This window comes from Dipodomys merriami, unplaced genomic scaffold (assembly GCF_024711535.1).
Source record: "Dipodomys merriami isolate MVZ:Mamm:240054 unplaced genomic scaffold, mDipMer1.0.p SCAF_271, whole genome shotgun sequence".
NCBI classification, from domain to species: domain Eukaryota; kingdom Metazoa; phylum Chordata; class Mammalia; order Rodentia; family Heteromyidae; genus Dipodomys; species Dipodomys merriami.
The window spans coordinates 1,092,720-1,119,096 of NW_027204171.1; the positions used below are offsets into that span (position 1 = coordinate 1,092,720).

The 26,377-nt window shown below is 46.1% G+C and overlaps 1 protein-coding gene and 1 non-coding gene across 3 annotated transcripts in view; one reads left to right on the forward strand and one right to left on the reverse strand.

Annotated features, from left to right (window-relative positions):
• Nucleotides 1–24,738, reverse strand: part of Faf2 (Fas associated factor family member 2) — a 45,335-nt gene extending 20,597 nt beyond the window's left edge. Inside the window, exons 1-2 of one of the 2 annotated variants that reach the window (XM_070036516.1) lie at nucleotides 24,620–24,738; nucleotides 2,356–2,424 (exon numbers count right to left, since the gene is read on the reverse strand). In XM_070036516.1, the coding sequence (XP_069892617.1) occupies nucleotides 2,356–2,424; nucleotides 24,620–24,682 (132 nt within the window). In that variant the 5' untranslated portion in view covers nucleotides 24,683–24,738. Of the gene's footprint in view, nucleotides 1–2,355; nucleotides 2,425–5,087; nucleotides 5,111–24,619 lie in introns of those variants that run through there. The other variant, XM_070036517.1, reaches the window with a different exon arrangement.
• Nucleotides 2,034–2,137, forward strand: LOC138837616 (U6 spliceosomal RNA). Its single transcript, XR_011375360.1, has one exon. It is a non-coding gene; the product is annotated as a U6 spliceosomal RNA (small nuclear RNA).
• Nucleotides 24,739–26,377: the final 1,639 nt, after the last annotated feature.

Sequence of the window (26,377 nt, forward strand, 5' to 3'; positions counted from 1 at the left end):
CTGAGATCTGAAGAGCAAGGTTCAAAGCCAGCCCAGGCAGAAAAGTCTGTGAGACTCTTATCTCTAATTAACCACCAAAAAGAGCCAGAAGTAGAGATGTGGCTCAAGTGGTAGAGCCCTAGCTTTGAACAAAAGAGCTCAGGGACAGGGCTGGGAAGGTGGCTCAGTGGTAGAGCGCTTGCCTTGCATGCATGAGGCCCAGGGTTCAATTCCTCAGTACCACATAAGCAGAAAAAGCCGGAAGTGGTGCTGTGGCTCAAGTGGTAGAGCACTAGCCTTGAGCTGAAGAGCTGAGGGACAGCGCCCAGGCCCAGAGCTCAAGCCCCACAACCAATAAAAAACCTTAGGATACTCGAGCTCAAGCACCAGTCTCTGGTTAGCAACAGGTTAAGCACAGTGTCACAGAGCTGGGGCGGGAGGGCTCTATAAGAGACCAGTGTGCCAGCTATATGTCTGAGGACAGTGGAGACTCCACTCTACTGCATCGTTTCCCTATCGCCTACTACAGCCGTGAATGTAAAGCTGCCAGTGAGTTCTAGTGAACCATGATCCTGAGGGTGGCTTTTGAAACCCTCAGAACTTGGGAGTTGCTGGCCTTTGAGAGGGCCAGGAGTCCTCTGAACTTAATAGCTGGCTTTTAACTTTGTGATCTCACTCATTTCAGGAAGCCCCCCACCCGCGCCCATTTTCCTATGATTCAACAAGGAAGTTTTACAAATCAATGTTAAACTGAGGCCAAGACAGGAAGATCCCCAACCTGAGGCCAGCCTCGCCGACCTCGTAAGTCCCATGGCAGTCTGAGCTACATAATGACACCCTGTTCTCAAAAGCAAATAATCTGCCGGGCGCTGGTGGCTCACACCTATCATCCTAGCTACTCAGGAGGCTGAGACCTGAGGACCACGGTTCAAAGCCAGGCCGGGCAGGAAAGTCCATGAGACTCTTATCTCCAATAAACCACAAGAAAACTGGAAGTGGTACTGTGGCTCAAGGGGTAGAACACTGGCCTTGAGCTGAAGATCTGAGGGACAGCACCCAGGTACAGAGTTCAAGCCCCACGACGGACCAAGAAAAAAAAAAATCTATAACCAATGCTATGTTGTTGGGAAACAGGAGCTTTGGGAAGTGATGCGGTCATGAGAGCAGAACACTTACTAAAAGCAGAAACAAAGGCCTGGCGCCAGTGGCTTATGCCTGTAATTCTAGCAACTCAGGAGATCTGAGGACCACTGTCCAAAGAGACTCTTATCTCCAATAAACTACTCAAAAATGCCACAAGCGGTTCTGTGGTTCAAGTGGTAGAGGACTAGCCTTGGGCACAAAGAGGCTCAGGGACAGCACCCGGGCCATGAGTTCAAGCCCCAGGACTGACAAACAAACAAACATAGAGTGGCAAGATAATAAAGACTACCAGGAAACCCCCAAAGAATAAACTCAAAAATATTCAGTAAAAAGCCTCTTGTTAAGGCTCTAGATAAAATTAAATATTAGTCAAGCATTGGGGGCTCGTGACCATAATCCTAGCTACTTAGGAGGCTGAGATCTGAGGATTAAAATTCAAAGTCTATCCACTCAGGAAGGTTCATAAAACTCTCATCTCCAATTAAACATCCAAAGCCAGACATAGAGGTATGGCTCAAGTGGAAGAGCACTAGACTTGAGCAAAAAAGCTAGAGACAACATTCAAACTCCAACTAACACACACACACACAGACACACACACACTCCTAAATATTAAAAACCAAAAGAAAAATTTCCAAACAGCCATTAAGAAAACACAAGAGTGCTAGGAAGGTGGCTCAGTGGTAGAGTGCTTTCCTTGCACACATGAGGCCCTGGGTTTGATTCCTCAGCACCACATACACAGAAAAAGCCCAACGTGGGCACAGTGGCTCAAGTGGTAGAGTGCTAGCCTTGAGCTGAAGAGCACAGGGACAGCGCCCAGGCCCAGAGTTCAAGCTCCACAACTGACAAAAAATAAAAGAAAAAGGAAAAAAAAAAAAGAAAGAAAGAAAGAAAAAGAAAACACAAGGGTGTTCACTTCAGTAGCAGATATCCTAAAATTGGAATTATACAAAGATTAGCATAACCTTGATGCAAGGATGATGGGCAAACTCATGAGGTGTTCCATATTTTATTAAAAAAAGAAAACAGGGAGGCACTATATTAAACAGTTTGGATCAGACTTGTCCTGCATTTTCATAAATTTTCACATCTTCTGTATTTCTCATACTAGTATTTTTAAAACCTAAGGAGTCATAATGCTGAAAGATATGTCATGGGGAAAAAAATCTATTTCATTCTTTTATCAGAGCAGAGGAAAAATAAATGAGCTTCGAATGAATCCTAGTGTACCTCTATGTTCCAGTTATGCTGTTCCAAGGTATGCCGACACTGATCCATAGACTCGATCCCAGTCAGATCCTGAAAAAGGGATGAAGACAAGATGTTACTTTGGGGGAAATAAAATACTTACTATATTTATCTCTAATGGAATCATTAATGAGTAAGTGTTGAAGGTGATGTGAAAGTATGTCAAAACTTCACCGATTCAGCTGACTATTCTCTAGAAACTATTCCAGAAATCTCACTGCATCAACACACTGAGTTTGTTTTGGTTTATGGTGGTGGGGATAAAAACCTGGGACCTAATGGATGCTAGGTCAACACTTCCTCTAACACTAGGCTACATCACCAGCCCCACTGGGATTTTCAAACTCTAAATGATTAGATGTCAGGCTGATGATTAAAAATGCACATTTTCAGGGTGGGAATGTAGCTTAGTGGTAGAGCGCTTGCCTCGCGTGCATGAAGCCCTGGGTTCGATTCCTCAGTACCTCATAAGCAGAAAAAGCCAGAAGTGAGGCTGTGCTTCACGCCATAAAGTGCTAGCCTTGAGCAAAAGAAGCTCAGGAGCAGTGCCCCGGCACTGAGTTCAAGCCCCAGGACTGGCAAGAAAAAAAAAAAAAAAAAGCCAGGCACCAGTGGCTCAGGCCTGTAATCCTAGCTACTCAGGAGGCTGAGATCTGAGGATCACGGTTCAAAGCCTGCCTAGGCAGGAAAGTCTGTAGACATTTTTTTTTTTTTTCGTCCGTTGTGAGGATTAAACTCTGAGTCTGGGCGCTGTCCCTCAGCTCTTCAGTTCAAGGCTAGCACTCTACCATTTGAGCCACAGCAACACTTCCAGCTTTTTCTATTTATGTGGTGCTGAGGAATTGAACCCAGTACCTCATGCATGTGAAGCACCTTTCCAGCCCTGTGAGACTCATCTCCAATAAACCAGAAAACTGGAAGTGGTAGATTGCTAGCCTTAAGCTGAAGAGCTGAGGGATACTGCCCAGGCCCAGAGTTCAAACTCCACAACCAACAACAACAAAATAATAAAATAAAAATAATCTTTAAAAAAGTTATAAACATTGTAGAGAGCCCATTCAGAATAACTGCACATTTTCAATATACTGAAATCTAATCTAATTTGCAAGCAAAACCCTTTCGTAAACACGGAGGCAGTTAAGCAGGAAGCCCAACAGAACAAACCTGTATTTAAACCAGACCAGACACACCCAAGACAGGATAATTCAATAATACATCAACATATATTAACTGACTTGGTATGTAAAATATCCAGAATATAAATGTACCTGCCCCCAGTAAATCTGCATGCCCTTGACCAAAACAAACCATATGCATACACAGAAAAGAAATAGTTTTCATTTTGTTCTGAAAGTCCTTCAGATTGGATGTTCAAGGAAGGCCTCCTCAGCCAGGCACTGGTGGCTCATGCCTGTCACCCTAGCTACTCAGGAGGCTGAGATCTGAGGATCGTGGTTCAAAGCCAGCCCAAGCAGGAAAGTCTGTGAGACTCTTCTCTCCAATGAACCACCAGAAAACCGGAAGTAGCGCTGTGGCTCAAGTAGTAGAGTGCTAGCCTTGAGCTGAAGAGCTGAAGGACAGCATCCAGGCCCAGAGTTCAAACCTCAGACTGACAAAAAAAGAAAAAAAAAAAAAGGAAGGGCTCCTCAAGGAGATTATACTGCAGGTGTGCATGATAGACTGAGACTGGCCATGGAGAAATATGTGGAAGAGAATTCCAGGAAGCAAAATAGCAACAAGAAAATGTTTTAGACAAATGGATATGTGGTATTATGCATTTATTAAACCCCACAGAACTTCACAGCAAAAAAACAAAACAAAACAAAACTTTAAAGGCGGGTGACTCATACCTACAATTGTAGCTACTCAGGATCTCAGGATGCTGACATCTGAGGGTCATGATCCAAAGCCAGCCCAGAGGGAAAGTCTGAGAGATTCTATCTCCAATTAACCAGGAAAAAGCTGGACTGGCCAGGCACTGGTGGCTCACGCCTGTCATCCTAGCTACTCAGGAGGTTGAGATCTGAGGATCGTGGTTCAAAGCCAGCCTGGGCAGGAAAGTCCGTGAGATTCTGATCTCCAATAAACACTCAGAAAACTGGAAGTGGGGCCTGTGGCTCAAATGGTAGAGCACTTGCTTTAAGCTAAGGAGCTCAGGGACAGCGCCCAAGGCCAGAGTTCAAGCCTCAGAACCCCCCCTACCCCCCCCCCAAAAAAAAGGAAAAAAGAAAGAACCTCCTGAAAGAGACAGAAGGCAGCGGCGGGGGAAGGGGGGTGCTGACCTAAGTAACTGAATGCTCTTGACCAAAACAAACCACACATACACACATTCTTCTGTAAGTGGAGTCTAGAAGGTCAAAGACAAAAGGGATTGCACATAACCTCCAGTTGACAGAGTTGTTTTCCACGGAGTATGCATTAACCTCAAGCCACTTTATTAATATAATACACTGGACCCAAACAGATGTGGGAGCCAGCAGAAGTGTGAGTTCCAGGTCACTAAGAAGGGAGGCTAACTGACCCACATGGTAATGGATTAGAGTTGGAGATCTCTCTATCAGCTACTGTTTACAGTAGACTCAAAGGCAGTTAAATACAGAGACCTCTAGTTCCCTACAGTCACTATGCAGCTCTGGCAGCTCAGAGGGGCTACAAGCAACACCACCCCAAGCTAGTAACAAACACACTCAGGACTCATTTTTGTTTTCAGATACCATTTTCCAACTGAAGAAAGCAGGACTTTTCGGGCAAAGTTGATCCTCAGACTAGAGCAAATAGGCAAACACTGTAAGGAAAGGGGTGATCAAAAGAAGAAAAAAATATTAAAATTTCATAATAAGCAGGACGACTCAGAGGCTGAAATCTGAGGATGGAAGCTGGAAGTCAGCCCAGGCAAACAAACCTGAAATTCTTATTTCCACTTAACCAGCAGAACCAGCCAGAACTGAAGACATGACTTTTGTCATAAGCAAAAACATTGCACATGGGCTGGGAAGGTGGATCAGTGGTAGAATGCTCGCCTAGCATGCAGGAAGCCCTGGGTTCAATTCCTCAGTACCACAGACACAGAAGCAGCCAGAGGTGGTGCTGTGGCTCAAGTGGTAGAGCACTCACCTTGAGCACAAAGCTCAGGGACAGAGCCCAGGCCCTGAGTTCAAGCCCCAGAACTGCCAAAAAATAAAAAAAAAAATGCTGGAACAATTTGAATAAAATGTAGTAATACAAGATTAAAATTCTAAGTCCTAAATACAAAAAAAAAAAAGTTTGAGCCAGGTGGTGGTGGCTCATGCTCGTAATTCTAGCTACTCAGGAGGTTGAGATCTGAGGATCGCAGTTCAAAGCCAGCCCAGGAAAGATAGTTCCTGAGACTCTTATCTCCAACTAACCAGTAGAAAACTGGAAGTGGTGCTGTGGCTCAAGTGATAGAGTGCTTGTCTTGAGCTGAATAGCTGAGGGATAGCGCCCAGGCCTAGAGTTCAAGCCACACGACCAACAACAACAAAAAAAAGAGTAGTATGTGCCCTTAATACCGGCAATCAAACTTGTAATCAAAGTCTTGCCAGACATCTGTGATCATCTTCCCTGAAACCTACAATCTCAGCCACCCAATCATAAGAAATCCATCTGACAAATCACATTTGGGAACCATTCCACAAAACCCATCCTGAAAATTCTACATCATCAAAAACAAGGAAAGTCAAAAAAAAAAAAAACTGTCATATCCAAAAGGAGCTTAGATAAAACTGTTTCTAAGTCAGTAGCAGGCTCAGGTTAGTAATCCTGGCTACTCAGGATTCAAGATCACAGTTCAAAGCCAGTCCAGGCTGGAAAGTCTGTGAGACTCTTATTTCCACTAAAGTTAAAAAAAAAAAAAAAATCCAGCTTGGGCACTGGTGGCTCAGGTCTGTAATCCTAGCTACTCAGATACTGAGATCTGAGGATAGCAGTTCAAAGCCAGCTCAGGCAGGAAAGTCCCTGGACTCTTATCTCCAATTGCCCACCAGAAAGCTGGAATTGGTGCTGTGGCTCAAGTGGTACCTTGAGCAGAAGAGCTGGGGGAGAGCACCCAAGCCCCGAGAGTTCAAGCCCCACAACCAACACAAAGAAGAAAGAAAGGAAGAAAGAAAGAAAAATAGAAAGAAAGAAAGAAAGAAAGAAAGAAAGAAAGAAAGAAAGAAAGAAAGAAAGGAAGGAAGGAAGGAAGGAAGAAAGAAAGAAAGAAAGAAAGAAAGAGAGAGAAAGAAAGGAAGGAAGAAAGAAAGGAAGGAAGAAAGGAAGAAAGAAAGAAAGGAAGAAAGAAAGAAAGAAGGAAAGAAAGAAAGAAAGAAAGAAAGAAAGAAAGAAAGAAAGAAAGAAAGAAAGAAAGAAAGAAAGAAAGAGAGAAAGAGAAAGAAAGAAAGAAAATCTGAATAAAGTATGAACTCTAGGGCTGGGAAGGTGGCTCAGTGGTAGAGTGCTTGCCTTGCATGCATGCTTGGCAAGTTGGCAGATAAGATGTGAAATGTAGGGCAGGAGAATCCCTCATCTAATGACTATTTCTCAATCTTATCTGCATATAGGTAACTTTAAAAACACCTTATAGATCCCAGATTACCTCCCAAGCAGTTTAATCAGTCTCTAATGGTGGAGCCTAGGCTCAGGTAATTTTCTCTAAGGCTGAGGAATGTCAGTCTACTTGACTCTGAAGTTCAAGGCTGACAGTCCTGAAATCCAAAGCTTTAGTTCTAGTCAGTGGAAGTCACGTGACCATAGGTACATTATTTAAGTCATTCTCAGATGTAGAGAAGTAGAAGTGGCTCAAGTGGTTGAGCATCAACCCTGAGTAAAAAAGCCTAACCAGCTAGGCACCAGTGGCTCACACCTGTAATCCTAGCTACTCAGGAGGGGGAGATCTAAGGATCATGGTTCAAAGCCAGCTCAGGCAGGAAAGTCTGTGAGATTCTCATCTCCAATTAACCACCAGAAGTGGCAATGTGGACTTGAACATAAAAAGGCTCAGGGACATCGCTCAGGCCTAGAGTTCAAGCCCACAACCACCACCACCAACAATAAAAAGCCTAGCGCCAAAGGTCTGAGTTCAAGTTGAAGAGAGGTATGGGGTGAAAAAAAAATTTTTTTTTTTGGTCAGCTGTGGGGCTTGAACTTTGGGCCTGAGCACTGTCCCTCAGCTCTTCAGCTCAAGGCGAGCACTCTACCACTTGACCTACAGCGCCACTTCCAGTTTTCTGGTGGTTTATTGGAGATAAGAGTCTCATGGACTTTCCTGCCTGGGCTGGCTTTGAACCTCGATCCTCAGATCTCAGCCTCCTGAGTAGCTAGGATTACAAGCGTGAGCCACCAGCACCCAGCAGGGGGAAAAATATATTTTAAATGAGTGTCATTAACTGAGAATAAGTGCTGAAATAATTTCATTTTACATGAGACACATGCAAGGTTCTTTGTGTGTGTGTTGGTCCTGGGGCTTGAACTCAAGGCCTGGGTGCTGTTTCTAAGTTTTTGTGCTCAACAGTAGCATTCTACCACTTGAGCCACAGCTCTACTTCTGTTGTTCTAGTGTTTACTTAGAGATAAGTGTCTTACAGATCTATTTCTGCCTAGTATATCTTTTTTGAACCAATCCTCAGGTCTCAGTCTCCTGTGTAGCTAGGATTACAGGTAGGAACCACCAACTCTGGCCATTCAGGGCAGAAAAGAAAAGAAAAGAAAAGAAAAGAAAAGAAAAGAAAAGAAAAGGAAAGGAAAGTCAGGGTTGGGAAGGTGGCTCAGTGGTAGAGCGCTCGCCTCCCATGCCTGAGGCCCTGGGTTCGATTCCTCAGCACCACATTAAACAAGTACATGGTACTTGCATAGTGCTCTCCCTGTGAAAATAGTTGCGCCAATAATCATAGAGTTGGCTACCTGGGTTTTCTCAGTTTCTTCTTTTTGTTGGTGGTGGTCATGGGCCTTGAACTCAGGACCAAGGAGCTGTCTCTCAAATCTAGTGCTCCACCACTATAAGCCACAACCCTACTTCTGGTCTTCTGGTGATTAACTGGAGACAGAAGACTCAAGGAGGGCTGGGAAGGTGGCTCAGTGGTAGAGTGCTTGCCTCCCATGCATGAGGCCCTGGGTTTGATTCCTCAACACTGTAAGTAGAAAAAAGCCAGAAGTGATGCTGTGGCTCCAGTGGTAGAGCACTTGCCTTGAGCTAAAGAGCTGAGGGACAGCGCCCAGGCCCAGAGTTCAGCCCTCACGACCAACCAAAACAACAAAAAGAGTCTCAAGGACTTTCCTGCCCAGGCTAGCTTTGAACCTCATTCTCAAATCTCAGCCTCCTGAGTAGCTAGGGTTACAGGTATGAGCCACCAGCACCTGGCTTCTCCAATTTTTATCCACAATTTTCTTTTTGGGTCCAGTCGTAGGGCTTGTACTCTGGGCCTGGGCACTGTCCCTCAGCTCTTCAGCTCAAGGCGAGCGCTCTACCACTTGAGCCACAGCGCCACTTCCGGCTTTTTTCTTTTTGTTTATGTGGTGCTGAGGAATCGAACCCAGGGCCTCAGGCATGCAAGGCAAGTGCTCTACCACTGAGCCACCTTCCCAGCTCTCTCCAATTTTTGTACCTTGAAAAACTTAAAAGGGTTTTTTTTTTAGTCGGTCGTGGGGCTTGAACTCTGGGCCTGGGCACCCACAGCATCACTTCTGACTTTTTCTGAGTATTTTACTGGAGATAAAGAGTCTCAGACTTTTCTGCCCAAGCTGGCTTTGAACTACAATCCTCAGTTCTCAGCCTTCAGAGTAGCTAAGATTACAGGAATGAGCCACTGGTACCTGAGTAGTTCTGGCTTCTGTTGGTTATTTGGAGATTAATTTTCCTGGATTTTTCTGCCTGGCCTGGCTACCAACCTTGATCTTCAGATCTCAACTTTCTGAGTAGCTAGGATTACAGGCGTAAGCGACCAGCACCCACGGGGTTTAGAGGTTTGTTTTTTTTTTTGTTGTTTTTGTTGTTGTTGTTGTTGGTTGTGAGGCTTGAACTCTGGGCCTGGACGCTGCCCCTCAGCTCTTCAGCTCAAGGCAAGCACTCTACCACTTGAGCCACAGCATCACTTCCGGTTTTCTAGTGGTTTATTAAAGAGTTTCATGGACTTTCCTGCCCAGGCTGGCTTTGAACTGCGATCCTCAGATCTCAGCCTTCTGAGTAGCTAGGATTACAGGTGTGAGCCACCAGCGCCTGGCTGTTTTTTGGGGGTTTTGTTTGTTTGTTTTGTTGGTTGTGGGGCTTGAACTCTGGGCCTGGGCGCTGTCCCTGTGCTCTTCAGCTCAAGATGAGCCCTCTACTACATGAGTCACAATGCCACTTCTGGTTTTCTTGTGGTTAATTGCAGATAAGAGTCTCACAGCCTTTCCTGCCTGAGCTGGCTTTGAACCGTGATCCTCAAGAGCTCAGCCTCCTGAGTAGCTAGGATAACAGGCGTGAGCTACCAGCGCCCAGCTAGGGTTTAAGTTTTCATGCAACTACATTTCCCTTTTTTTTTTTTTTAATTTAAATTATGGGAGGAGCAGGCTAATGATTTTACCTTCTCCTTTACCGACAGTAAAAAGCCTCAGAAATACATTTACCTTTCCCTGTGATCTCTATAGTGCTCTACTGGTGTTTTTTGTTTTTTGCCAGTCCTGGGCTTGAACTCAGGGCCTGGGCACTGTCCCTGAGCTTCTTTTGCTCTAGGCTAGCACTCTACCACTTGAGCCACAGTGCCACACTTCTGGATCTTTCTGTGTAGATGGTACTGACAAATTTCGGAATCCAGAGCTTCATGTATACTAAGCAAGCACTCTACCACTAGCTACATTCCCAGTCCCTCTACCGGTATTTTCTATCCTGGTTGAGGAACCAACTTCCCCATCCATCCTACCCGGACATCACTACACAGTCACATTTTGAGGATTTTTACTTATTTACTTTTTTGGTACTAGAATTTGAACTCAGGGCCCATTGCTCTTATTTGGCTTTTTTCTGCTCAGGGGTGGTGCTTTACCACTTGAGCTACACCTCTACTTTGGGCTTTTTGCTGGTTAATTGGAAATTAAAATCTCTTGGATTTTAATCTGAGCTGTCTTTGAACCCTATCTTCAAATCTCAGCCTCCTGAATAGACAGTATTATAGGCCTCAGCCATTAGCACCCAGATTGGGAGTCTTTTTAAATTTTCTCTTCTTTGTGATACTACTCTATTTATTCTTACTTTACATATATCAGTCCCCCCACCCCCAAGCTGTGGGGCTTGAACTCTGGGACTGGGCGCTGTCACTGCGCTCTTCAGCTCAAGGCTAGTGCTCTACCACTTGAGCCATAGTGCCACTTCCAGTATTCTTGTGGTTAACTGAAGATACAAGTCGCGTAGACTTTTCTGCCCGCGCTGGCTTTTAACCTTGATCCTCAGATCTCAGCCTCCTGAGTAGCTAGGATGACAGGCATGGAGCCACTGGTGCCTGGCTTCACTCTTACTTTCTGTCGATCATAGGGCTTCAACACGGGGTCTGGGCACTTGTCTCTGAACTCTTTTTGCTCAAGGCTAGTGTCCTACCACTTTGAGCCACAGCTCCACTTCCAGCTTTTTCTGTGATTAATTGGAGATAACAGTCTCATGGACTTTTCCGCCTGGCCTTTAACCATGGCTTTAAACCATGATCCTCAGATTTCAGCCTCCTGAGCAGCGAAGATTACAGGCTTGAGCCACCACTGCCCAGCTCACTACCTCTTTATAGAGGGCTCCCTCATATCCTGTCTTTCATAGTCCATTTAGTAGTTATTTCAACTAGCCCCAACAATTTACATACAATTGCTTTCAATTTCTCAGTATTAAAATAGCACTCTGATCAACAACAGCTCTGCTAATAAAGTTCCTCTGAACTTTAGGATTGTTTTCTTTACGACCCAGTTAGGATACTGGGCCAAGAAATACGTACACTTTTAAACCTGCTATGTAGTGCCAAATGCATCTTGAAAGGACTATTCTAATTTGCATTACACAGGGCAGGTATCGATGGGAATCTAAAGGTGGGGTGTCTCAAGCCAACATTCATTTCTATTTCAGTGCCATCATGAGTGCTTAGGAATGCTAGCTTTGTTCAAGCAGAAAGAGTATTGCTGGTTTGGCAGGGACACTCCGTTAGCTTTGCTACTGGTTCTGCTTCCACAGTAACATAATGTTTGGCCACCAAGCATTTCTGGAAGAGGAAAAACACAGAATAGGCGTAACAACCACAGTCACATTCCAGATCCTTGCAAGTAATTTCTTTACAACACAAGAGATTATAGTTTTACTTTTTTATTGTTACTATAAAGGCAATGTACAGAGGGGTAACAGTTATATATGTCAGATAATGAGTTCATTTTCTTTTTGGACAATTTCACCCCTTATAATTTTTTGTTTGTTTGTTTTTGGGTCCGGTCGTGGGGCCTGAACTCTGGGCCTGAGCACTGTCCCTCAGCTCTTCAGCTCAAGGCTAGTGCTCTACCACTTGAGCCACAGCGCCACTTCCAGCTTTTTTCTTTTTGCTTATGTGGTGCTGAGGAATCGAACCCAGGGCCTCGAGCATGCAAGGCAAGCACTCTACCACTGAGCTACCTTCCCAGCCCACCCCTTATAATTTTTAAAGTAATTTTATTATGTTCTGGACCTGGGTACTGTTCCCTGAGCTTTCATGCTCAAAACTGGCACTCTACCACTTGAACCACAGTTCCATTTCGACTTTTTGGTGGTTAATTGGAAATAAGAGTTCCCAGACTTCTCTGCCTGGACTGGCTTTGAACCACACTCTTTTCATATCTCTCCTGAGTAGCTAGGATTTCAAATGCAAGGCACTTGTACCCTAAGTGCAATAAATACATGTCTGTTTTATCACTAAACTATACCCCCAACCTTATGTTGAAAAAACAAGCAAGCAACAATAAACACCTATTTACCTCTACTCCCAATCCCCAGTACAGTCTACATACAGTAGAAAATGTCTGAGTGAAGCCGGGCGCTGGTGGCTCACGCCTGTAATCCTAGCTACTCAGGAGGCTGAGATCTGAGGATCGCGGTTCAAAGCCAGCCCAGGCAGGAGAGACCGTGAGACTCCTATCTCCAATAAACCACCAGAAAACTGGAAGTGGCGCTGTGGCTCAAGTGGTAGAGCGCTCGCCTTGAGCTGAAGAGCTGAGGGACAGCGCCCAGGCCCAGAGTTCAAGCCCCACGACCGACAAAAAAAAAAAAAAAAAAAAAAAAAATGTCTGATTAAGTGAATGATTCCTGTACCCCAACAACTTGATTTTTTTTTTTACATCTTTTTCTAGTTTCTTAAAGCATTGTTTTTTTTTCATGATTACTCATTTATTTCTACTCTGTGTAGCAAACTATATTAACTATCTTTTGTTTTGTTCCTTTCTGCCAGTCCTGCAGCTTGAACTCAGGGCCTGGGCACTGTCCCTGAGCTTCTTTTGCTCAAGGCTAGCACTCTACCACTTGAGCCATATCACCACTTCTGGCTTTTTCTATTTATGTGGTACCTAGCAATTAAACCCAAGGCTTCTTGCATGCTAAGCAAGCAATCTACCACTAAGCCACCAGCCCAGCCCCTATATTAACTATCTTCACTCCACCTTCCTGTATAATGTTGTGTGACAGATATGTGAGCAGCAAAAATGGCCTTTAAAAGAATTACAAGGAAGTACCACCTACTGTGAGGGGATACAAGATTAATGCTCAAGGGGCTGGGAAGGTGGCTCAGTGGTAGAATGCTTGCCTTACATGCATGAGGCCCTGGGTTCGATTCCTCAGCACCACATAAGCAAAAAGAAAAAAGCCGGAAGTGGCACTGTGGCTCAAGTGGTAGAGTGCTAGCCCTGAGCTGAAGAGCTGAGGGACAGCGCCCAGGCCCAGAGTTCAGGCCCCACGACCGGACCCAAAAAAAAAAAAAAGAAAAAAAAAAGATTAATGTCAATAAAAATTAAATCTTGGGCCTGGCGCTGGTGGGTCACACCTGTAATCCTAGCTACTCAGGAGGCTGAGATCTGAGGACTGCAGTTCAAAGCCAGCCTGGGCAGGAAAGTCCATGAGACTCTTATCTCCAATCAGAAAACTGGAAGTGACACTGTGGCTCAAGTGGTAAAGCACTTGCCTTGAGCTGAAGACCCCAGGCCCAGAGTTCAACCCCCATGACAAAGGAAAGAAGGGAGGGAGGGATGGAGGGAGGCCAAGCAAGCAAACAAGCAAGCAAGCTAAGTCTGCAATTGCAATGGTTTGGTCTTCATAGTGTATCTGGTTTACAATCAGATATAAATATAAATGTTAAACTTTAGCTCCCAATTCTCCTGGGGCCACATGTCCAATATTATCAATTGTTATCACCCATCCTCCATCAGGCAGGTTCAACTGAGTATATCTTACTGCGAAATAGTCCTTGCTCTATGATCTTTGTCCTTCCTTTTTCACCTATACTGGAAATTGAGTCCAGGGTATACATGCTGGCAGAAGCCCTATGTCTTTTTTTTCTTTTTTGGTCAGTCATGGGGCCTGAACTCTGGGCCTGGGCGCTGCCCTCAGCTCTTCAGCTCAAGGCTAGCACTCTACCACTTGAGCCACAGGCCACTTCTGGCCTTTTCTGTTTATATGGTGCTGAAGAATCGAACCCAGGGCCTCATGCATGCAAGGCAAGCACTCTACCACTGACCCACCTTCCTAGCCGAAGCCCTATGCCTTGAGCCATGGCCCTATCTCATTTTCCTCCTTCCTTAACCCTCCTTAGAGATCATTTAATTCCTTAGGACTTAGGAGCAATTCAAAAGAATAATTGAAAACAGTACTAGTGAGAAGGGCAATATTTACCTTTGGAACAGAAAAGATTCTGAGTCCCAAATTCTAGTAAAACACACAGGAAAGCCGGGAGCTAGGTGCTGGGTGCTGGTGGCTCACCCCATAATCCTAGCTACTCAGGAGGCTGAGATCAAAAATTGCAGTTCAAAGACAGCCTGAGCAGGAAAGTCCCTGAGACTCTTATCTAATTAACACACACACACACACACACACACACACACACACAGAACAGAAGTGGAGTTATGGCTGAAGTGGTACAGCACTGGCCTTGAGCACAAAAGAAGCTTGGGGACAGTGCCCAGGCCCTGAGTTCAAGCCCCAAAACTGGCATGCGCACATGACATCAGCAGACACAAATGAATAGGGAGTACTGGACAGAGTGACCTATCCTCACCCCTACTCTACTCCATGCAAATCTGTTCTAACTTCCTCCACACTCATAAGAAGACAGGAAGGGGATGCCAATCACTGGGCAGCCAGCTTTAGAAATACTGTGATTCCCAATCTAGACATTGTTAAAAATATAATTCAGGGCTGGGGATGTGGCTTAGTGGTAGAGTGCTTGACTAGCATGCATGAAGCCCTGGGTTCAATTCCTCAGTACCACACAAACAGAAAAAGTCAGAAAGTGGCACTGTGGCTCAAGTGGTACAGCACTAGCCTTGAGCAAAAGAAGGTCAGGGACAGTGCCCAGGCCCTGAGTTCAAGCTCAGGACTGGCAAAAAAAAAAAAAAAAGTATAATTCAAGGAAGGAATCATAAACAATATTTATGGCGTAGCTGTTCAAGTCTTAAAACTATCTGGATAAAGACTGGGAAACTAGGGCCATCTTGGTTTCCTAACAAGATTCTCTTTCTACATCTTAGCCATGTATACTGACATGAATTGTCAGTATATATGATCTCAGTAGAGATCTAAGTATTTCCACCTTTTTTTCTTTTGGTCAGTTGTGGGGCTTGAACTCTGTGCTTGGGTGCTGTCCCTGTGCTCTTCAGCTCAAGGATAGTGCTCTACCACTTGAACCACAGCGCCACTTCTGGTTTTCTAGTGGTTTATTGGAAATACGTCTTACGGACTTTCCTACCTAGGCTGGCTTTGAACGATGATCCTCAGATCTGTCTCCTGAGTAGCTAGGATTAGAGGCGTGAGCCACCGACACCTGGCTAAGTATTTCCATCTTAGTAGAGATCCAAGTGCTCTAAATCCCAGTTGTCTAGTTGGTGCCAAGTTGTCGAGGATGCATACTATAAGTTTTGTTTTCAGCTACTCCTAAAGAGAAACCTGGCAATAAATAAATAAAATAGGGGAACTTTTGTTCTGTCTACCACACCATTTTTGTTTTTGTTTTTTTTTTTTGTCAGTCATGGGGCTCGAACTCTAGGCCTGGGCGCTGTCCCTCAGCTCTTTAGCTCAAAGCTAGCACTCTACCACTTGAGCCACAGCGCCACTTCCAGTTTTCTGGTGATTCTCTGGCAATTAGTTTCAAGGACTTTCCTGCCCTAGCTGGCTTTGAACTGCAATCCTCAGATCTCAGCCTCCTGAGTAGCTGGGATTATATGTGGGAGCCACTGGTGCCTGGCCTGCTTTAAAACTCTTTGTGTGCATACATACGTATGTATGTATGTATGTATGTATGTATGTATGTATGTATCTATCTATCTATCTATCTATCTATCTATCTATCTATATCTATCTATCTATCTATCTATCTATGATGTATGCATGTGTTTAGAATTTTTTATCTATCTATCTATCTATCTATCTATCTATCTATCTATCTATGATGTATGCATGTGTGTTTAGAATTTTTTATCTATCTATCTATCTATCTATCTATCTATCTATCTATCTATCATGTATGCATGTGTGTTTAGAATTTTTTATCTATCTATCTATCTATCTATCTATCTATCTATCTATCTATCTATCTATCTATCTATCTATGATGTATGCATGTGTGTTTAGAATTTTTTTTTGGTCGGTCATGGGGTTTGAACTCTGGGCCTGGGTGCTGTCCCTGAGCTCTTCAGCTCAAGGCAAGCACTCTACCACTTGAGCCACATCGCCACTTCCGGTTTTCTGGTGGTTCGCTGAAGATAAGAATCTCAGACAGGATTTCCTGCCTGGGCTGACTTTGAACTGCGATTCTCAGATCTCAGCCTCGTGAGTAGCTAGGATTACGGGTGTGAGCCACCAGTACCTAGATAGGATGGTTCTTAAAGTGCTATTATAAAGTTAATATATAAAAACTGTTCTTGGTTACATTTCAATCAGGCCTAACTCAAATGTAGGCACTTCAGCAATTCTCAGTTTCTGAACTAAAGAAAGAACAGGTAGTCTTTTTAAAATGTGAGTGATTGTCTTGGCTTGTAAACAGGACTTAAAAGTTTGATTATTTAAACAAAGAATTTAAAACAGGGCGCTGGTAGCTACTCAAGAAGCTGAGATCTAAGAACTGTAGTCCAAGAGATTCTTTTTTTTTTTTGGTCCGGTTGTGGGGCCTGAACTCTGGGCCTGAGCACTGTCCCTCAGCTCTTCAGCTCAAGGCTAGTGCCCTACCACTTGAGCCACAGTGCCACTTCCAGCTTTTTTCTTCTTTGCTTATGTGGTGCTGAGGAATCGAACCCAGGGCCTCAGGCATGCAAGGCAAGTGCTCTAGCACTGAGCCACCTTCCCAGCCCCTCCAAGAGATTCTTATCTCCAATTAACCAGCAAAAATCCTTAAGTGGAGGTGTGGCTCAAGTGGCAGAAAAGCAGTAGTAAGCAAAAAAGTTGCGAAAGATGGAAAGTTCAAGCCCCAGTACCAGCATACAAAAAAGAAATAGCCTATAAGCATGAATCTGTAAGTATGAACGAAGGTAGACAGGCCTGTGCTTTAGCATTGCATTCATGCTTATGTATACAAGCATGAACCAGTGCCTGGCGAATTTCCATCTTTCTAACACCAAGTATGTCTATAGCTGCACAAAACCCTCCCTATGAATGGACATTCGCAGCCTCTTAAAAACAAAAGAGCAGCCAGGCGCCAGTGGCTCATGTCTGTCATCCTAGCTACTCAGGAGGCTGAGATCAGAGGATTGCAGTTCAAAGCCAGCTCAGGCAGGAAAGTCCATGAGACTCTGATCTCCAAATAACCACCAGAAAACCAGAAGTGGTGCTATGGCTCAAGTGGTAGAGTGCTTGCCTTGAGCTGAAGAGCTAGGGACCTGTCAAAGTAGCCAATGCTGTCAGGCGCCAGGGGCTCATGCCTGTAATCCTAGCTACTCTGGGTACTGAGATCTGAGGATCATGATTCCAAGCCAACCCATGCAGGAAAAGTCTGTGAGATTCTTATCGCCAATCAACTATTAAGAAAAAAAAAAAAGCTGGAAGTGGCACTGTAGCTCAAGAGGTAGAGTGCTTGCCTTACATGCATGAGGCCCTGGGTTCCATTCCACATAAGTAGAAAAAGCTGGAAGTGGTGCTGTGGCACAAGTGGTAGAGCGCTCGCCTTGAGCTGAGGGACAGCGCCCAGGCCCAGAGTTCAGGCCCCACGACTAACCAAAAAAAAAAGCAGCTCAGACATAGCACCCAGGCCCAAAGTTTAAGCCAGGGGACCAGCAAAAATAAAAACAAAACAAACAAAAGTAGCCATTGCTTTAGATATACTTGCCAGAAGGGCATGTAACAAGCCAAGTCAAATGCAGAAGCGAATCAAGCCTGTGAAACGGGCCAGCTGGAATACAGATGTAAAAACTGGGCTCTCAAGGCTTACCTACACGTGTTAAATTCAAAGCATGGAAGGAAAAAGAGACAGCCAGTCAAAAGGGTCCATGGAAAGGGAGATGGCCGCTCACCAAATTCCCTGGTAACCTCATAAAAGCCTGTCCCCATTATTAGCCTGCTAATAAAAGACTAAAAAGCTGAGCACTGGTGGCTCACGCCTGTCATCCTAGCTACTCAGGAGGCTGAGATCTGAGGATCGAGGTTCAAAGCCAGACCAGGCAGGAAAGTCTGTGAGACTCTTATCTCCAATAAACCACCAGAAAACCAGAAGTGGCGCTGTGGCTCAAGTGGTAGAGCACTCACCTTGAGCTGAAGAGCTGAGGGACAGCGCCCAGGCCCAGAGTTCAAGCACCACAACCGGACCTCTCCCCCCGCCCAAAAAAAAAGCCTGCTCCCAACCCCATCATCAGTGCAGTATCAACAGCACTATGCATCTTTGCAAACATGCCCAATTGTTTTAAGTGGTGTCTTAAGTCTTAATAAGCCAAAGTTTTCCTCTTGTAGGAGTCATTTGCTTACCCAAGTCACTAGATTTAATTCTCTAAAGTTTTAGCTCCTGGATCCCTATCATTCTTTGAACTCTGTTTGTGTCCTGGTGATTTTACTAACTGTATAGCTGTAATTCTAGTAACAGCTGGCACACTATCCACATCCACAAATTCAACCAGATCGAAAAATATTTCAGCGAGCTGGGAGCTGGTGGCTTACACCTGAAATCCTTGCTACTCAAGAGGCTGAGATCTGAGGACCACTGTTCAAAGCCAGCCTGGAAAGGAAAGTCCGTGAGACTCTTATTTCCAATTAAGCACCAGAAAAACTGGAAATGGAACTGCGGCTCAAAGTGGTAGAGCTTGCCTTGAGCAAAAGAGCTCAGGGACAGTCCAGGCCCTCAGTTCAAGCCCCACGACTGACATTTAAAAAAAAGGAAAAAAAGTCAGAAGCAGAATTGTGACTCAAGTAGTAGAGAGCTAGTCTTGAGCAAAAAAGCTCTGGGTCAGCACCCAGACTCTGAATTCAAACACCAGGACTGGCACACTCACACACAAAAAAAACAACAACAACTATATCCCTAGCTGGGTACCAGTGGCTCAGGTCCATAATCCCCAGCTGCTCAGAAGGCTAAGATTTGAGGATCACAGTTCAAAGCTAGCCAAGGCAGGAAAATCCATGAGATTTTATCCCTAATTAACCAACAAAAAGCTGGAAACATCTAAAAGCTCGAAGTAGCCTAAAATAATCATCTTCACTAGTTATTTAAAATCAGCGAGGGCTGGGAAGGTGGCTCAGTGGTAGAGCGCTTGCCTAGCATGCACGAAGCCCTGGGTTTGATTCCTCAGTACCACATACACAGAAAAGCCAGAAGTGGCGCTGTGGCTCAAGTGGTAGAGTGCTAGCCTTGAGCCAAAAAGAAGTACAGGGACAGTGCCCAGGCCCTGAGTTCAAGCCCCAGGACTGGCCAAAAAAAACACCTCATAAACATCAGATGGGCCTAGAAACAACAAATAACCCTCAGGAGTTCCAATCCAAATCACATGTCACAAGATGATGAAACAGTGGAAACTTGAGATTTCCAAAATATTTGACTTTCACAAGTGCACATACACAATGAGAAACAGTGGGAAGAACTTAGCAGGGTGGTGTTCTCTCGTGATGGGTATGGAGAATCTGAGCACACGCTCGCTGCTGTCAGTGAAGCACACTAGAAAAACCTGGTGTTGCCACTCATGACTTGAATAAAATCTCTCATGGCTCCTCATATCCCCGGATGATACTGAAAGTGTTTGCTCAGTTCAAAGGCCTCCAAAAGCTGGGGCTGGTTTACTCTTCCAGTCTGCTTTTCTAGTTATTTTCCTTTTGTGCCCGTCTTGTGTCCAGTCACAGGGCCTAAGTGCTGCCCCTTACTTTTCTCCACTCAAGATCGGCACTCTAGCCATTTTGAGCCACAGCTCCACTACAGGCTTTTTGGTGGTTAATGGGAGGTTAAGAGTCTCATGGACTTTCTGGCCCAAGAGAGCTTCAAATCTCAGCTAGGATTACAAGCACGAGCCACTGGTGTCCAGTATCCAGTGTAACAGTCTACTCCCAATTCTCCAAATCCATCACAACAGTCCCACTCAACACATTCCCTTCTGCCCCAGTGTGCAACGTGTTTGTCAGCATTACACACCCTCCTGCTCACAACCAGCTGAAATTATCTCCCTCCTTCAAAGCATTAAGGTAGAGAGTGCCAAGCCTCCAGCCCAGACCCACTAGCAGTTAACTACTTGATAGTTTAAGGAACCTGAGCAAATCCACCAATAGATCTGTTCCCTCACCTGAGAGCAGGCATATCGCCTATACTCAACAGGACCACTGTATGAACTAAGCAATGATTATGAATTACCTAACACAATGCCTAAGGCATAGCAGCTACTCAACAACTGGTAACTGAGCCATCCTTCACCCTCCACCTATTGCTCTTACCCTAAGCTCTCATATCTTCAACAACAACAACAAAAAAAAAAGCAAAGAAGGGGCTGGGAAGGTGGCTTAGTGGTAGAGTGCTTGCCTAGCATGCAATGGAGCCCTGGGTTCAATTCCTCAGTACTACATACAGAAAAAGCCAGAGGTGGTACTGTGGCTCTAGTGGTAGAGTGCTAGTCTTGAGCAAAAGCAGCTCAGGGACAGCACCCAGGCCCTGAGTTCAAGCCACAGGACAGACAAAAAAAGAAAAAGAAAAAAGAAAAAAGAAGCAACTATACTACACTATGCACCCACTGTCTTCCGGGATACTCTCATTGTTCATGTCACACATCTGGGCTTCTTACAATTATAGATAACATGGTTATAGATATAGATAAAATGATTTGTAAATCTCTGCACATACTACTTGTGCAAACCATTGGACCTGTCATATCTATTTCTTCATTAACAAATGGTGCTGCGGCTCACTCCTGTAATCCTAGTTACTCAGGAGGCTGAGATATGAGGCTTGTGGTTCAAAACCAGCCTGGGCAGGAAAATCCCTGAAACTTTTATTATTTTATTTAATTTATTTATTATTATTTTTTGGGTCCGGTCATGGGGCCTGAACTCTGGGCCTGGGCGCTGTCCCTCAGCTCTTCAGCTCAAGACTAGTGCTCTACCACTTGAGCCACAGTGCCACTTCCGGCTTTTTTCTTTTTGCTTATGTGGTGCTGAGGAATCGAACCCAGGGCTAATGTATGCAAGGCAAGCACTCTACCACTGAGCCACCTTCCCAGCCCAAGTCCCTGAAACTTTTATCTCCAGTTAACCACCAGAAAACCAAAGTGGAGCTGTGGGTCAAGTAGTAGATCGCTAGCCTTAAGCTGAAGAGCTGAGGGACAGCACCCAGGCCCTGAGTTCAAGCCCCATGACCGACAAAAACAAATGGTGCTTAACTCTTGATAGTCTTCCCAAGGGGTTTCAAAGAGCAGGCAATGGTCTCTCATGCCTGGAATTCTAGCTACTCAGGAGGCTAAGATAGCAGAAGTGTGGTGCAAAGCTACCCCAGGCAGAAAAATCCAAGAGACTCTTATCTCCAATTAACCAGCATAAGGCCAGAAGTGAAGGTGCAGCTCAAGTAGCAGAGTGTTAACCAAGCAAGCCAAGCAAACTGAGCAAGTCCAGCAAGTACAAGGCCCAGAGTTCAAGCCCTGGTACCCACAGAAAAGAATGAATGAATGAATGAATGAATATTAATGCACAAGTTTAATGACTGTCTTATAAATCTCATCATGACTGTTTATATAACAGTGTTCAACAAGTTCAATTTTATAAATCTTCATTGATCCTTATTAATCTTAACTTTGTGGCTCAAATGATAGAGCACTAGCCTTAAGCAAAAAAGCTAAAGGACAGCCAGGCATTGGTGGCTCACGTCTGTAATCCTAGCTACTCTGGAGGCTGAGATCTGAGGATCACAGTTCAAAGCCAGCCTGGGCAGAAAAGTCCACGAGACTCTTATCTCTAATGAACGACCAGAAAATTGGAAGTGGCACTGTGGCTCAAGTTGATGAGCGCTAGCCTTGAGCCGAAGAGCTCAGGGACAGCGCCCAGGCCCTGAGTTCAAGCCCCACAAAACACACATATACACAGACACACAGACAGACACACAGACACACAGACACACAGACACACACACACACACACACACACACACACAGCGCTAAAGGATAGCATCCAGACCCTGGGTTCAAATCCCAGCACAGGGACCAAAACAAGGGGAGTGCGGGGGAAGTACAACAAGATTTACAAATATTTTCCTAACACAGACTTGATCCGGAATAGCCATAAGGGGTAAAGTGGTCTCCAAAGTTAAATAAAACTCTGAAATTGGTGATCTCCAAGGAGTGGAAGCTGATTATCTGCTCTCTACATAACTATTTCATTTTAGTGAGCTGGGTCAATTTCTCTACTGAAAATGCCAACCAAACATCAGCTATAGAAAGAGAGGAGTGATGTTGTCCAAAAAGAAATGTACTCATTACCTGACTTATGAAATGGTAACCTCCCTGAACATCACCTTTCTATGAACAACAAACAACAATATTAACTATATGTCTCTAATAGCATTTTACCATTTATACACTTCCAACACAATTCAAGGAGGGATACCTCAAAACTGACAGCCAAATCTAACAAAGTTACAGAAAGGTGAGAACACACACGAAATTAACAATGCACCATTTACATTCCATTCTCAACATCATACCATAATACTTACAAAGACTGTACCGCAGAGAAGTTAAAAGCTTAGGAAAGCTTCTGGAAAGATGGGCCTAGCTTTAAATCTAGTGCCATCATTTAGACCGTTAGATTGCTAGTCGTGTTCTCTAAGCATGCTATCCATACTTACATCCTTCATCTGTACACGTAATAGTATGAACTTGGTAGAGTTATTAGTCATAAATGAGATGGGTATGCTATTTGCCTAGCTGAGTACTTACACTATGATGAATACGTAATAAATGGTGTTCTACATAGTAATGCATGAATACTAAGGTTCTCCATAAATACTGCTGAAGCTAAGTTCCGGTGGCTCATACCTGTAAAACTTAGGCACTCAGAAGACTGAGATCTGGGGATCATGGTTGGAAGCCAGCCAGGATCTGGAAGTGGAGCTGTGGTTCAAGTAGTAGAGCACCAGCCCAGAGTGAAAAAAGCAAAGGGACAGCACCCAGGCCCTGAGTTTGAGCCCCAGTACCAAGAACATACTTAAAAAGAAATACTCCTGCGGGGTGCTGGTGGCTCACGCCTGTCATCCTAGCCACTCAGGAGGCTGAGATCCGAGGATCATGGTTCAAAGCCAGCCCAGGCAGGAAAGTCCATGAGACTCTTATCTCCAATAAACAACTTAGAAAACCTGAAGTGGCACTGGGGCTCAAGTGGTAGAGTGCTTGCTTTGAGCTGAAGAGCTCAGGAACAGCGCCCAGGCCCAGCATTCAAGCCCCACAACCAACATATATATATATATATGTATATATATATATGTATATATATATATACATACATACATACATATATATATGTATGTATATTTCTGAATACTCTGCAGTTCACACCCATAAATTCACTCCAACTCTGAAACCTTCAGAAGGTATGTACTTCAGGGCTGGGAAGGAGGCTCAAGTGGTAGAGCCCTCCCTCGCCTTGAGCTGAAGAGCTGAGGGGCAGCGCCCAGGCCCCAGAGTTCAAGCCTTACTCAGGAGTCTGACGTGTGTGATGAGGATCCAAGATAGAATCTTTAAGTCTCTGAATACCAACTAACCAGTAAAAAAAAAAAAAAAAATAGTAATAATATAATAAGGCTGGAGGTGTGTGGCTCCAATGGTAAAAATGTGCAGGCCGCGAGTTCGAGTCCCAGAATGGGCCTTAAAAAAAAAAACAAAAAACAAAACCAGGGCTGCCAGCCGGGATTCGTCTCCTCCGACCAGATTAGATCCCGGTTGAGCGCTTGAGGCCACTGACAAGATTTCCTACCAGGCCTACTGCTCCCCCCCCCAACCACCCAACCCCAAAACTCAAGCAGGAGGAGTGCGCCCCCAAGTACCCCGGGGGCCGAGGCCCGGGAGTGGGGGGTGGGGGGCGATCTGTCCTCAGGGGGCCCCGGGGGTGGGCGTGGGACAGGCCTGGTGGTGGGTGGAGAGGCCCGCTTCCCTCTCCAAACACACCCCTCCCGCCCAAAGCTCTGGGACATTCCCACCCCCCCTCTCCCCGTCCCCCCCCCATGGTACCCTCGTGGGTCGGGGCCGGGCGTGATCGGGGAGGTGGCGGGGGGGGGGGAGAGCCCCCAAGTCGGGTAGGATTAAGGCCTGCGTGGCATCCTCTCCCGAGAAGGAAGAGAGGAAGGGTCTCGCCGGGGTGAGGAAGGGAGGATGGCCCCGCTAAGGGGGGGGGGGGGGTGGGTGGGCGGATGGCGACGGCGGGAAAAGGCGGAGGGAACCGACCCAGAGAGAGAGGTTCCAGGGCCGGGGGGTGGGGGTGGGGGGGATCGGGGGCAGTTGGCGTCCGGGGGGGGAGGGGAGGACGAGCCCGACCCCCCCCCCACCGCCGCCGCCATGGAGGAGGAGGAGGAGGACGCCACGCTGCTGCGCCGAGGACTCGCGCCCCAGCCCGCGGCGGCCCCCAGCCCCGGCCGCTCACCTGAAACTGCAGCAGCTTCTCCGTCTGCTCCTGGGTGAGATCCCGCTCCTCAGGCGCCGCCATCTTGCCGCCGCCTCTACGCTCCTGACCCGTCCGCACCGTCACCCGCCGGAAGTGACGTCAGGCGCAACCACTTCCGGACGCCCGAACCGCCGCCCGGGCGGGATGGCGGGCGGGATGGCCGCTAGGGGGCCCTCCCTTCGCGCTCGGACGATTCCGGAAATGGCCCGAGCGACGCGTGGAGACCACGGTTGCCCGGACGACGTCGGGGACGCCCGAGCTCTCCTCAGAGAGCATCCACCAATGCCTGCGGAGAGCTTGAAAAGATCTCTCTAGAAGACTCCCCGGGGCAGGCTCCCTTCCAGGACCGCTGTTGATGACAGGCCTCAAGATTTGGCGGGAAACGCAGGCCCCGCGCTTCGAGGCCCCCCGATCCCGGTGGCCTGGATGTTTCCAGAAGCTTCTGACTTTGTCCCTGGAGGTTTCCCCCCCCCCCAACCCCTGGAATGCCAGACACAGCCTGGGACCCAGAAGCGATGGGGAGCTGCCACGGAGACTTGGGGTCACTCCCTGGGAGCGTTTGCACCCGGCTTCCCATGCTTCTCCCACACTGAAGTGATCGATCCAGCCAGCCAGGACACAGAGGCTGTGGGGAGCCCGCACCCGGCCTCAGGTCATTCTGCACCTGACCTCAGAGCCTAGCCCACGGGTCCCCTCCCTGTGATGGGGTTCGGGCCTAGCTACCGCCTTGCAAGTGCTGGACATCCGTGGGCAGATCTCTCGAACTCCATGTGGCCAAGAGTTGGATGAGATTCCCCTCTATGGATCCTCCACACACCGCCCTAGACTCTTCTCCGAGGAGCAGGTACTGGGCCGCTCTCGACTGTAATCTAGTTAACTCTGGAGGCTGAGACTTGAGGATCGTAGTTCCAAGCCAGCCTGGACAGAGAAGTCCATGAGATGCTTATCTCCAGCTAACCAAGAAAAAGCCAGAACTGGAGCTGTGGCTTTAGTAATAGAGCACCAGCTAAGGTACAGTGCCCAGGGCTTCAGTACCAGCACACACACAAAAAAGGCTGTCTGATAGATAGCAACCACCTCTGAGCCACAGGAGATGCAAAGAAAATCTAAAATGAGCCCAAAGCCGGTGGCTGACACCTGTCATCCTAGCTACTCAGGAGGCTGAGATCTGAGGATCACAGTTCAAAGCCATCCCAGGCAGGAAAGCCAGTGAGACTCTTATCTCCAATGAACCACCAGAAAACCAGAAGTGGCATTGTGGCTCAATAGTGAAGAGCACAGGGACAGCACCCAGGCCCAGAGTTCAAACCCCACAACTGATAAATAAATAAATAAATAAATATATATATATATATATATATATATATATAATAAGTGGGGCGCTGGTGACTGACACTTGTCATTCTAGCTATTCAGGAGGCTGAGATCTGCGTTTTGAAATTCCAAGTCATCTGAGACAGAAAAGTCTATGAGTCGCTTATCTCCATTGAACCACCAGAAAACTGGAAGTGGAGCTGTGGCTCACATGGTAGAACGCTAGACTTAAGCAGAAAAACTCAGAGACAGCCCTGAGTTTAAGGCGCAAAACCAACACACACACACACACACAATTCTTCAAAGCCTCCAATCCTTATAAGCAGGCTGAGTGTTGGTGGCTCATGCCAGTAATCCTATCTACTCAGACTGAGATTTGAGGCACTGAGTTGGAGCCCCTGAACTAGCACACACACACACACA